We start from the raw sequence: 14,302 nt of genomic DNA on the forward strand, positions 1-14,302 counted from the left end.
CTGTTTGAACCGCAGAGCCATAAGATAAGTGCGATATTTCAATGAAGAATACTCCACCAGGCATCAACACAACAAACACGTCCGAGTAGCAGCCTGGAGCTAATGAAGCTAACGGGGCTAGCAAAGAGACCACTAGCAGATGACTTCCGTTACATTAGAATGACTTCCGTTACATTAGAATGACTTCCGTTACAGCAAGAATGACTTCCGTTACAGCAAGAATCCCCTCACACACACATAGGTGAATTCATAGTAGTGAATGTGAGAGGATTTCAATAGTGTGTGTGTGAGGCTTAATTTTCAGTAGTGTGTGTGTGAGGTGTTCAGTAGTGAATGTGAGAGTATTTCAGTAGTGTGTGTGCAAGGCCAGATGTGTTCAGTAGTGTGTGTGTGAGGTGTTCAGTAGTGAATGTGAGAGTATTTCAGTAGTGTGTGTGCAAGGCCAGATGTTTTCAGTAGTGTGTGTGTGAGGTGAGTTTGAATTTTGGCCTACACGGCCCCTCATATCTTGTGTTCACCTCTGCATGTGTGTTCTGTGTGCACCTCTGTGTGTTCAGTGTTCACCTCTGCATGTGTATTCAGTGCCGTGTGTCTGACAAATAAAGTCAAGACCCCCTCAAAAGTTACGGTTTATTTCATTTTAAGGATGAGCACCAAGCAACATCTCCAGGTGCTCCTTTGAGAACCAGGGAAAAAAAGTTATGTGCACCCCTGCATATAACATTCTTTTTATCCCACCATACAGGAAATGACCCACTCATGGCCTCCTCTCCTGACAGCCATACACTCACCGAGCTCAGTAGAACCCTCCAAGTCTCCGTTCCCAGCCAAGGTAAGACTTTAAAAGTTGAGGATAATTGAAAAGAAAAAGCATGTTTTAAGGCCTTAAGTCCTGGTAATTAAAGATCTGTTTGCATATACAGTAACGATTATCACACCATTTATTAATTAAGTGTACATGAAGATAACCATGTGCAAACTTAAATAAAGCCAATGTGTGACCCATGTAAAAGCTTGCGTGCGTTTGTTTCATTGTCTTCACAGGAAGCAGCGAGTCTCTCTTCATGTCCTGTACAAATTGAGCCATTAAGTGAATGGCAATCAAAAATCAAGGCACAAAACCAGGATACACATGTTCATTAATATACATGTTGGTACTATATCATAGAACATCCCAAACAAGCATGCAGACCAGGGTTAGTGTTTTGTCTGTAAAGGACGAGGGTAAAATACAGTGATTGGAAACATCTGCTGTACATACAGCCTTTAGATAAAGAGTCTGTTTTAATAATTTGTGTGAATTGAATACTATAAACATTTCAAGGTTTTTCATGACATGTAATTCCCCTATTTTCTTCCAGAAAACTACAAGTCCCCTCCAGCAAATCCATCCCAGCTCATCCAGCAGAGCTCATCATCGTAAGTGACAATTAGGCTTTTGGCAGTTTGTTAATTCAGCCATTTAGACAACTTACAAGTTTTTTCATTAATGGAGCAACTAATCATTATTTCCTAATCATCTGCATCTGCATCTGCATCAATCATCAATTTAAATATTTTATCAATAATCAAATGTTGTATCTACACTCACCGGCCACTTTATTAGGTACACCCTGTTAGTGCCGGGTTGGATCAATTTTTGACTTCAGAACTGCCTTAATTCTTCGTGGCATAGACTCAACAAGGTGCTGGAAACATTCCTCAGAGACTTTGTTCCATATTGACATGTTGGCATCACGCAGTTGCGGCAGATTTGTCTGCTGCACATCCGTGATGCAAAACTCTCGTTCCACAACATCCCAAAGATGCTCTATTGGATTGAGATCTGGTGACTGTTGAGGCCATTTGAGTTCAGTAACTCGTTGTCATGTTCAAGAAACCAGTTGGAGATCATTTGAGCTTTGTGACAAGGCGTGTTATCCTGCTGGAAGTAGCCATCAGAAGATGCGAACAGTGTGGTCATAAAGGGTTGGACATGGTCAGCCTCTATACTCGGGCTGTGGCGTTTAAACCATGCTCAATTGGTACTAAGGGGCCTAAAGTATGCCAAGAAAATACCCCCCATACCATTACACCACCACCACCACCAGTCTGAACCTGATAGATCCATGCTTCTGACCCTACCGTCCAAATGTCGCAGCAGAAATCGAGTCTCATCAGACCAGGCAACATTTTTCCAATGTTGGTGAGCCCGTGCAAATTGTAGCCTCAGTTTCCTGTTCCTAGCTGACAGGAGTGGCCCCCGGTGGGGTCTTCTGCTGCTGTAGCCCATCTGCTTCAAGATTCCACGTGTTGTGCGTTCAGAGAGGGTATTTTGCATACCTTGGTTGTAACTAGTGGTTTGAGTTACTGTTGCCTTTCTATCATCTTGAACCGTTCTGGCCATTCTCCTCTGACCTCTGGCTGCCGCTCACTGGATATTTGTATCTTTTACGACCATTCTCTGTAAACCCTAGAGATGGTTGTGTGTGAGATCCCAGTAGGTCAGCAGTTTGAGACACTTAGACCAGGGCTGTCTGGCACCAACAACCATGCCACGTTCAAAGTCACTTAAATCACCTTTCTTCCCTATCCTGATGCTGTGTTTGAACTTCACCAGGTCGTCTTGAGCATAAGCGCTTTGAGCACCAGGAAAAGCGCTATATAAATGTAATTTATTATTATTATGTCTACATGTCTAAATGCATTGAGTTGCTGCCATGTGATTGGCTGATTAGGTATTTGCGTTAACGAGCAGTTGAACAGGTGTACCTAATAATAAAGTAGCCAGTAAGTCTATTTATATACATTTTATAGGAAATAATGAATATTGCTCTTGTAATTCCCTAAAGGTAAGTTATTCAAATGGCTTGTTTTATTTAATAAATGGACAAAACCACCAGAATATTACTGTTGTAAATGACAAAGAAAAGTCCCAGATTTGAGAAGCTGCAAATGTGATATTATTATTGTTGTGTTCTGTGTGTGGGTGCCGTAGTTCACTTGAAGCAGCACATTCCCGAGGGGTAGAGCCGGCCAGCTCCAGCGACTCAGAGTGTAGCTCAAGATCAGAGTGGGAAAGTGAAAGCACCATCGAGGAGCCGCCTCCACCCCCTGTGAGCATCTCTGTTAAAACCGAGGTAATTTGCTGCTTGCCACATTTACATTCCAGTGGTTCCTAAGCTAAAGGAGGTTGTAAAGGAAGTTTGAAACCTCCTTTCCTATCATCTATCTAGAGAATTCGAACGGCACTTATCATGGCTGCCACTGAGGGACTTCCGGGTCATTTCACTCCGTTAGGAAGGTTCCTAAGCTAAATGGACTATTCGACTGAAACCCTGGACTTTTACTTGTAACAGAGTATTCCTACACTCTAGTATTTCTACTTTTACTTAAGTACAATATCTGATCACTTCTCCCACCTCTGCTAGCTATTGAAATCCGTTGTAGCTGTACGCTAATGTAACTGTCACGACACTCAACACTCATAGCACTCTCTATATTCATGTGAAGGCACGTCCGGGTTTTCATTTGGTGCCAAAACTACAGCACCAACTGCAACATTTGGCTTTGGCTCAGCAGCCGCCGCCGCCGCCTCATTCGGATTTGGCAGTAAGTCCATAGATCCGATGGTCACTAAAGAGGGTACATCTCCTCATCTGAGCCCCAATAATCAAAGCTACTCGGCTGTGTTGTTGGGCAGTTGTATTGAAGAGATCGACTAGGTCTGTCTCATCCAGATTTGCAGGAACAGCAACTTATATACCCACCTGCCACTTCATTAGGTAGGCTACATTTAATGCGTATTCAATACAACAATGCTGCCTCTACATGCATAATAATGTTCAGTTTACTTTGACACTGTAGGAGAGGTATCACTTTAAAAACATTGTTATGATTGAGCTATTAGTTTGCAGTGGTGATAGACTTATATTTATTACTAATATTTTGTCTATGGCATTTACATCTGAGGGGCAGAATAGTAGAATTACCTCAACATAATGTACTCCAGCATTACACAAATATCCACTAAGAACTCAATTATAAACATAGTTTGTATTGGATTTAATGATGTTATTAGTATTACATTATTACTGTTATCTTTTTAATATATTCTTTAATTAGTTGTCTTTTATTTCCAAAAGTAATTTGATATAGTGAAACAGCTTCCTTTACAAAGGGTTACAATATATAAAGTTGTATTCTTCAAACATGAAAGTAAATAATAATTGAAAACAAATTATAACATATAATAAAAACAGTAACCAATGCAAATAACAAGCATATCAAAATGTAAAATAAACATGGGTTATTTATAAGTTCACCTTACATAGGTAGGTACACATTGCCAGTCTAAAATATATAAGGAAATATTTAATTGCATCCAATTTATGTATCTCAAAATGAAATGCAGTACATTATTTAATTTAAACTCCCTTTTAGTCCTTTCCATCTTTCTATAAAAAATCACTCCGTAATCGTGGCATGTCGTTTAGCAACATGTGGATTTGGAATCATTATGATCAAACAACATCGATATGAAAACAGAGAAAATGATCTCTTCTTGTGATAACTATTGGTAGTTATCACACAGCCCTGGTTATATCCAAACCTCTGTCTGCCAGTTTAACTCACTGCCGTTCTTGTGTCTGCTTTTTTCTTTTAGCTCTTACAGCTCCTGGTTTTGGGGCAGCCCCCACCGCTGCTGCTGCACCAGCCACAGGATTCAGTTTTGGCTCCACCAACACTGGTAAGATACAGGTGTTATAAACAAAGCCATGGTTTTAAGATACCTGAAGACTGTGTTTACAATATATGTAGTCCCATACGAGGCCTGACCTTTTGTCCTTTTAACTCCTTCATGTCATTCTCTCTTTCTCGCTGCCTGCCTCCGCTGGCTGCAGGATTTGGGGGGCTGGGAGCTGGAAACACCACGGCTGGTGGGTTTAGTTTTGGGGGGTTTGGTTTAAATGCCAACCCAGCAGCAGTCAGCGTTAATGTGGGGTGCTTTGGTACAGCAACCACCACTGGCACTGTTTTCAATTTTGGTAATAGCCTGGCTAGCACAGGTAGATGACCTTTGTGATTTAATGAATCAGTACAGTCTGTCTGTAAACACATTTTCATCCATTTTCACATCTGTGTGGTGCAGTGATTTTTCATCTCACTTGTGGCTTTGTCTCATAAAGTGTCATGCATCGTAGTTCCATTTGCATGAGGAGACAAAATGTTGTATCATGCACTCTCCTTTTGATTTCTTTGCAAATCTAGTACATTTCACCTTCTAGGTAAAAAAAGATAAGCAATGCTAAATGGGGGAAAATCTTCAAAGCTCTGTCATGACTTTAAGCTCCCTATATGTCAGTCAGCTATTTCATTCTTTTTTATTTACTCCATTTATCTATCTTTCAACCCTTTTTGTATCACCTCCTCCATCTCACTTGGCATGATTTGCTTAACATTTCAGGTACGTTTGGTGGCTTTGGGGCAGCTGCAGCAACTGCACCTGCACCAGGATCCACTTTTAGCTTTAGTACTCCTGCCAACACCACAGGTCAGCAGTGTAACTCTTATTGCTTTTCTTTGTGTATGTTTATGTCAAGGAAATACAAGTTGCGTGCATACAGCGTTTAAAAAAACAAATTTCCAGTCACAAAAAACGTAGGATATTTTTTCTCACTGTTGATACTTTGTTCTGTTTTAGGAGGCCTGTTTGGTAACACACAGAACAAAGGTTTTGGGTTCTCCTCTGGGCTTGGTACCGCGGCTCCTGCTGGGGCAACAGGATTTGAAACTGGATTAGGAACAACAACCCTGGGAGGGTTTGGCGGTTTTAATATCCAGCCCACTCAGCAGCAGACAGGTAAGACCTGGATCTCAAGGACAGCCGTTGTCAATACAGAAAATTCAAGCTTATATCTGAAATTGCTTCTCGGTTAGTTAATTATCAGTTTCTTAGGCAGTATTATCATGAAAATGAAATGAAAAGCACATTTAATAGTCGGCTCGTCACTGACGATAATCACATTGAAGTACGTTTGAGCAGCAAAAGAAACAGGGAATTCAAACCATTTCAAAATCCAACCTATAATTATTTTCTCAGCAGGGTCACACACACAGACTTCCATTACAACTCTACAAACGGTTTACCTCTTATCCCTGCAGAGGGCGACAACAATCACATGTTTACAGAAATCAGCATTATTATCGACATCAATACAAATGTGCAGTTGAAGCACACATAAAATACTGTTTATTAAGTTGTACAATTTTTGGGGACTTTTGTAGTATTGCCCTGTTAATATAAGACCATAAAGATGTTTCCGGAAATGTAAAGGACTACACAATCTGACGTGATATTTGACCTCACCTGCCCCCTAGCAGGAGGCTTGTTCGGTCAGCCGGCCCAGCAGCAGGCCCAGCAGCAGGCTCAGGCTCAGACCACCCAGCTGTATCAGCAGGTCACTGCTCTGTCAGCCCCCACCTTGTTAGGAGACGAACGTGACACCATCTTAGCCAAATGGAACCAGTTACAGGCTTACTGGGGAACTGGGAAGGGATACTACAGCAACAACAACCAACCTGTCGACTTCACACAGGAGAACCCATTCTGCAGGTTCAAGGTAATGACCGATAGTTCATAAAAGTGTACTTTAGGTTCTTTTGAACTTCATCAAATGGTATTTCTGTGATTTGTTTCCTAGGCGGTGGGCTATAGCTGTGTCCCAGTGAGTAAGGATGAGGACGGTTTAGTGGCCTTACTTCTCAATAAAAAGGAAGCTGATGTGCGAGCGCAGCAGCAGCAGCTGGTGGAGACTCTTCACAAAGTCCTGGGAAGCAACCACTGTCAATGTGGATGGTGTCAAAGCCCTGCCCAATGACCAGTAAGTAACTATAATATGTCATTCAGTACTATTACACACTTGGAAGACAAGGAAATGTAATTGTATTTATGTTCAACATTTCAACGACAAAGCGATTTAAAGTGCTTACAAATAAGCAACACTTTAGCAAACAAACACGTCTCCTGCCTTGATTTAAAGAATTGAGAGTTGCAGCAGACGTGAAGTTTTCTGGTATTTTATTCCCAATAGATGGAGTGTAAAAAAAAACGCTGATTGTACATGTTTAGTTTTGACTCTGCGAACAGAAAGCAGACCGTTCTGGATGGTTCATAATGTAGCAAAGGATCAGAAATGTGTTTTGGTCCTAAACCAAAGCAAGAATTTTAGGTGTAATAAATTCTATAAATCTAAAAAATGTAATTTAAATGTTTGTGTGTCCTTTGCCCTAGGACTGAGGTGATCATTTACGTGGTGGAGCGTTCTCCTAATGGCACCTCCAAGCGGATCCCTGCCACCACACTCTTCAGTTATCTGGAGCAGGGCAACATCAAGGCCCAGCTCGCATCGATCGGAGTGGCCATGTCGGGGACGTGCACAGAGCTGTCTCCAGCTCAGCTCAAACAGCTGCTGCAGAATGCACCTGCAGGTAAATGCATAGTTGTGTCATCATCTTGATGATTTTAATTAGTTTGTTGGTGATTAGAAGTTATTTACTTATGAGGATGTTGTCTCCTCTCACTAGGAGTGGACCCCATCATTTGGGAGCAGGCTAAGGTGGACAACCCTGAGCCAGACAAGTAAGTGAACAAAGGGGGTTTATGAACAATGTGATGACGGGGAGTAGATTATCTAGTTACTGAATTTTAGGCCCCGGCCACACGAGGACGATAAGGGTAAAACGCATACGCAATTGCAATTGCAAAAAAGGCTTCCGTCCACACGCAATAGACACCGGAAAGTTTCTGTCCACACGAGACAGCTTCGTTTAGCTCCAACCGCTGGAGAAGCTGCAGTACATATGCCGAGCCTGTACGTGGCGCTGTAACTTCCTCCACAAAAGCAGCAAAGTTGTAATTGTTGCCCTTCTGTTTATTCTCCGCGGTGGGGGCCGAGGGAACCGGGCAGAGTTTTTCGCCAGTCAACGTGTATTAAAGTTTAAATCTTCCGGACAAAATTATAAAAGTGCCGGTCAAAGGTCTTCTTTGTTATTTATTGAGCTTTAAAACAAATGAATAACGACTCTATATAATGTAATAATAAAATACACGGAGCCTCTCTTTTTCCTCCCTCTCTTCTGACAGTGTCAGTGTCTGTTTCATGCAGCAGCTGATCCAGTCAGTGACCCGGCCGACAGTAAAAATAAACATATTTATAACTAGTTTAGGTAGTTTGAGAGGTAATTAAAATAGCTAAGGGTGATGATCTGACTTGAAGTGTGTGTTTTGCTCCGTTCACCGCTGCATCACAGCGGGAGGAGCTGCAGGTGAGCTGCAGGTGAGCAGAGCTGCGTGTCTCCGTCCTGTCAGATTAGACTTCACTCGCGTTTATGTCCATATCGAGAGAAAGAGAAATAATCTGAATTCAGTGTGCAGTTTACTTTGACGCGGGGGTGAGCAGCAGAGGTGGGGAGAGGCGGGGCTATTGCCTCATCATTATCAGAAAATGATGGTATAGGGCAGGGGTGGGGAACCTCCGGCCCCCGGGCCGTATACGGCCCGCGAGACCATTTGGTATGGCCCTCGAGGTAATTTATAAACACACGCAAAAAAGAAAAAAATTAAAGAAATCTAGACCGCAAAATAATTAAACAAGCGAGTGCCTGTTTTTCCTGGCAACGGTCATGGTCCTTGAACACAACACGAGCCTAATGTCTGACAGGGGTGCAGTTCTACCGGAGAGCACCAGAACGCCACTCCGGGACTTCAAAAATCGCAGTATCCATAAGGAGCCGTACACATGCCGCAGTTTTTGCAGGGCTGTGTCTTTAGTTGAAAGCCCAGTGGCGATCTGTTCATCTGTCATACTGATCAAGTCAATAACTTTGTTGCTATCAGCATCTGGTTAGCTAGCTGTGCTAACGAATATAAGAAGCTTTTTATACAACCAGTGAGGTAAAGGCACATCTTTATATGATCATTATAGTTATCAAAAAACAAGAGAATAAAGTAAACAGGTATAAAATACTATATGACAGTAAAAAAAAGTTGTTATTAATTAATAAACAAGAATACAGTTTGAAAGGGGAGTGATAAAATATTGTAAAATATCCATAAAGAAAAAGTAAATCTGCTTACAGTTCTGTTTCATATGGGTGTTGAGAGATGTTTCCATAGATCTCTCATGTTGCTCTCAAAGTGCACCAGATTGATGCTTTCAACTTCAATATTTAAAAAAACCTTCCCGGGTGAGCATGCCCCCCGGATCCCCCTAGAGGAGGTTAGGTCCCCCCCACTTAAATCATGTCCACATGGATAGGAAACTAAATACATTTGCACACATCTTGTGTCCATATCCTTCTGTTTGGTGGTCATGCCACAACCGTGCACGTGCATGCATGCGCGAGTCATGGCAAGATATCTGGATTAAGAGGTTGCTTTTTCTTTGCACAGCATGAAAGAAAGGCCAAATGGATGGGCTGTGATTTTTAAGCAGAGGTCAATCATTTGTACGGCCCTCGGAAGATGTGGAAAAAATTGAAATGGCCCTTGAGAGGAAAAAGGTTCCCCACCCCTGGTATAGGGCGTACACACGGAGCCGTTGGACCCCCCAGAGCGTTGCGTATGCCGGTCTATCCACCTTGGGACCCGTTATCGTTACCGTAGTCGTTTAGTGCTGTATTTTGTCATCCTAGTGTGGCCGAATGGTCTCTATGACATAGAACGGTAACGGAAACGACCGTTATCGTCCTCGTGTGGCCGGGGCCTTAAATTCAACCAACATACTTGCATTTTACCTTCCTGGTTAACACTTACTGTACCAACTGCTTAAATGCTAGCTAAATCAGAGCTAAGATTGTATATAATTCTCTCAAGCCCCATTCCAACTTGAGCAGTGGGCGATATTGAAAAATATAATATCATGATATTTTTCAAGCAGTATCACGATAGACGATATTTATCACGATATTTTTTCATGTCAGTTATTATGGTTATTTTTCAAGTTACTTAACAGTACAACCAAGGTAACAAAAACTAAAATAAAAAGGAGTAACAGACCAAAATACCATTTCAAGCTGGTTTTAATTCTGCAATGAATCCCTGAATGAACAATTCAACAGGAATTTTGATATGGCTTCCTCAGTGTTCAAGTAGGTAGGCCTACACCCTACAACAAACGTTAACACTGGTTTCTTCGCCAAGTAAAGTGCACTCTCTTGCTAAATAAAATAAAATATTCAAGGCACAGTTTCTCAGTATAAAAATTCACTTTCTGTTTTAGGTAGCACTAGCAGTGATGTAACATCAATACACATGAAAAGGAGAGTAAAACATAACTAAGTAAAACATAAAACATCAATGAGGAAAAGTCAGTGCCAAATAATTAAAATGTAAGCTTTAGACTTGAAGTGCAATCAAAGACTTTAGCATAACTGAACATCTGTTTCAAAAGGGAAAAACAATATAAATACCTTTATTGATAAAATATAAGCCAACAGAATCAACCAAGACAATAAATGAAGTGCAATACTGTGAATCCTGACTAGACAGCTTGGTTTTTACTAACCATTATCAGTATTTAGTTACTTCGGCATCATTTTGAAGCGTGCATTACAATTAAATCACGATAAAATAGGTTCATTTTGTCGTAGTTGGTTTCCACCACAGTATTTACATGGATATAAGCCCCGCCCCCTCTCCAGCGCGTCCTGTTTGAATCTTTTTTCTCCTGCTCTTAATCAATTATTTTCTTAACTCCCTGCACCACCTATGCAATAAAGAGCTACTCGTTTTACGCGTTTATCCTAATTGGATGCACATTTTCATTTAAAAGAAGCTTCACACAACCAAATCAGAGCTTCATATTTTATGAGGTTAGTGTTATACATTTTTTCAGATTTGGGTGTTTGCAGCCGCTGCCTAGACTTCCTATATATATTGAATTAAAGTTCAATTAAACAGCCCTTTTTTCTCAAGAGATTTAAAAGTGTTTCCACATGTCACTCATTATTTCAACAAAATAATAATAGATGGCTCTGACATGCTTGAACATTGTCCATTATGCACCGCTTTTCTGCCTGTTGCTTTTCTGCCTGTTGCTTTTCTGCAAAAAAAAAGACATGAAGTAACATTATGTAGAAATGCATGTTTTCATTTAATTTAATTAAAAAAATGTGTCCAGACTAATACCAGTGCCCATGGTGGGTTTCAAGGAGCTCCTTCGCAGGCTGCAGTTCCAGGAGCAGATGACCAAACAGCACCAGACCAGAGTGGATGTAAGTGAAAACACTGCTGTCTGTTTTAGCTCTCCAAATGTCAAAGAAAGACTCGCTGGACATGGGCACAGTGCCTTCTGATAATCAACAAAGGTATTTTGAACCAGAGTTTGTGGTGTCAAGGACAGAGTACACAGATGTCCAATAAATGCTGCCAACAGGTTGTTTATAGCCAAAATAAATATTATAAATACAGCCACAAGTGTTTACTTTTGTGTATCAATGCGAAGCTCTTTTTGTGTCTTTTTCCCTATTTTAGAGAACTTCGGCCTCCATTTCTTGCATGAAAGGACCTTTTATTAACAAGCTTCATTAATATTATAGTGGCAAAGGGAACTCGCCACTCACTATTTGTTGAGGGAAACTGTGTGTAGGACTGAGTTGAAAAACTGAACATAGTTTGTTGTTGAGCTAAATTGTTTTCTATTAAAAATGTTATCGGTAGAGAAATGTCAAAAATGTTAATAATTTACCTCCCTTCCTTTTTCCCACACAAATACTCTCCACAAAAACACCCACACATGGACTACAGATTATTTCCGGTGACATTAGTGAACTGCAGAAGAACCAGGCGACAACAGTGGCCAAGATTGCGCAGTACAAGAGGAAGCTGATGGATCTCTCTCACAGGGTGCTGCAGGTAGCTGCTCTCTTTGTTCAGCCACATTTTGTTGGTTATTGACAAGGTCTGTGATAAAAGACATGTCCCCACTTAGAGTTTGAATGCCCAGGCACTGTCTGTGTGTCCAATATTTTCTTTGATATTGATCACTCCTCCCTCCCATCCCTGTTTTCCTGCCAGGTGCTGATCAAACAGGAGATCCAGAGAAAAAGTGGCTATGCTATCCAAGTGGACGAGGAGCATCTCAGAGTTCAACTGGATACCATTCAGTCTGAGCTGAATGCGCCCAGCAGTTCAAGGTAAGGGTGCCTAAACCAGTGCCGCTTCTAGACCAATTTGACTAGGGGGGTCAGGCTGGGGTCAGTTATTTCATGAGAGGGGCACAATAAAAGCGGGTTACAAAGACAGTATAAAGTTATTGTGTAAAATAAACATAAAATACAGTAATTGGTATTTGTTTTTGTAAAGGTATTTGTTTTAGTACATTTAAGTTACAGTCCTTTGTTTCAGTGGTTTTTTTCATTTAGAGTATTTGTTTTAATAACTTTAAGTGACAATTTAATTAAAAAACATAAACAGTATTTGCTTTTATATGAGGTAATGAACAGTTTAATCTCCATTGTACATCCGGGTCTCTGATTTGATTTAGTTCCAATAAATTGTAATATTGTAACCTTTTTTTTGGAGCGGTGCCACGGGGGTCCCTGGTCAGTGTTACGGGGGCAATGGCCCCTGTTGCCCCCGCCCCCCTAGAACCGCCCCTGGCCTAAACCAAACAAGTTATACATGCATGCTGACCGTGGACATTTTTCCATCCATCGAGCTCTTATTAGAATGTAAATCAGGATAAAAAGGGTTTACTCTGTTTCAAAATGATATATTACCAAAACAAATTGGTTTTCAACAATTAATTCAATATCCTGTAAGTTGGTAGATAACTTATAAGTTATTCAGGAAATAAAACAGTTTTTATTGGTATTATTTTCGCTATCTGGTTACATTGCAATTATTTATTTGTATTTATTATTTAAGGTGTCCTGTGAAGGTTTCAACGAACTAAAGTGGTTACATTCAATGTTGCTCCCCAAAATGCAGGGTTTTTTTGTTTTAAGTTTGAAACCTGCATTGTTAACATCCATGTTTGCTAGCAAGCATTATTACTCTTTATTTCCTTTGCCAACGCATAATGTGACACCATTAGCGGTCATGAGTTGTTGGCCATCCTTGGGATAAACAACACATGTTGCCTTTTAAGCTTCATTTCCATCAAGTTGTATTTTTGGCTTGTCAATCCAACGCTTGGGACAAAGTCTTTGGTGGAGATTTTACAGTATTTGTGTTATTTTTTCTTCCAGGGTCGGTTGAATGAATTAATGTCTCAGATCAGGATGCAGAATCACTTTGGAGCTGTGAGATCAGAAGAGCGATACAGTGTTGATGCAGACCTCCTCAGGGAAATCAAACAAGTGAGTCTGGAGTTTACAAAATGCATCTTGTTTTAACGTCTTTGCCCTGTAACTGTGGAATCCAGATCTCTGAAAGCACAGTTCCCAAGTAAAGCAAAAGTGTTTTATTTTTCCTGTTGGGCATAAATGGTAACATTTCTTTCTTGTCTGTCCCTCTCAGCACTTAAAGCAGCAGCAGGACGGGTTGAGTCATTTGATCAGTGTCATCAAAGATGACTTGGAGGACATTAAACTCATAGAGCACGGCCTGAGTGACAGTGGACACATGAGAGGAAGCATCCTGAGCTGAGTCTACCCTGCCAACACACTCATACACATGCCCTGACTCAAAATAAATCCTATAAAAAGCTGTCCTGCCTTTCATCAAGACGAGTCATATTATCCTTTTTGTCATGGGAGCAACAAGGTCATGACAGAGGATCTGAATTTGGAGTAGTAGTTACCCTCTTGATCAGCATTTGATCAGGCCCCACTATCTGTACCAACAAAACAAGGAAGGTTTATACCGAACTGATAAAGAGTGGAAAGACTCATCATCGTCTAACAACATCTGGCCTACCTAATGTTTAATCAGATTATGCATATGAGACTGTTTGAGCCTGCCCTGTGAACAAATCGTGGGATTGAGTGTGTTGTGATTGAATACATTGTAAATACAACTTTGTATTTCTTTTTTTATGCTGTTAGAATGTAATAAATGTCAGTTAAATTGTCAACAAGTTCTTCACTACATCCCTTTCCTTGCAAACTTAATATAAAGGTAGGACTGTACCGAACGTCACCTTTGTATCACTTTTACATTTTCTGTTAAGGTTTTTTAAATGAAGCATTGATGGCCTTACATAAGGTTTTGTGATGTTATAACCCTTAAAATAGTCATACAATTGAATGAGTTAGTCTTTTCAATAAATCAACTTTCTTTTAATGAAGATCTTGAGGGTAACCTTTGTGTATGACA

The 14,302-nt window shown here is 40.7% G+C and overlaps 1 protein-coding gene across 1 annotated transcript; it reads left to right on the forward strand.

The window, feature by feature from the left end:
- Nucleotides 1–759: 759 nt before the first annotated feature.
- LOC117551289 (nucleoporin p54-like) lies at nt 760–13,711 on the forward strand. Its single transcript, XM_034224099.1, is given in 18 exon segments — nt 760–832; nt 1,362–1,419; nt 2,978–3,119; nt 3,471–3,624; nt 4,646–4,729; nt 4,884–4,919; nt 5,447–5,533; nt 5,684–5,842; nt 6,364–6,602; nt 6,684–6,820; nt 6,822–6,863; nt 7,274–7,470; nt 7,567–7,621; nt 11,163–11,256; nt 11,789–11,896; nt 12,059–12,177; nt 13,234–13,344; nt 13,505–13,711. Coding segments are annotated over 17 exon segments (1,794 nt in total). The 3' UTR covers nt 13,244–13,344; nt 13,505–13,711.
- The last annotated feature ends 591 nt before the right edge of the window (nt 13,712–14,302 follow it).

This window comes from Gymnodraco acuticeps, unplaced genomic scaffold (assembly GCF_902827175.1).
Source record: "Gymnodraco acuticeps unplaced genomic scaffold, fGymAcu1.1, whole genome shotgun sequence".
NCBI classification, from domain to species: domain Eukaryota; kingdom Metazoa; phylum Chordata; class Actinopteri; order Perciformes; family Bathydraconidae; genus Gymnodraco; species Gymnodraco acuticeps.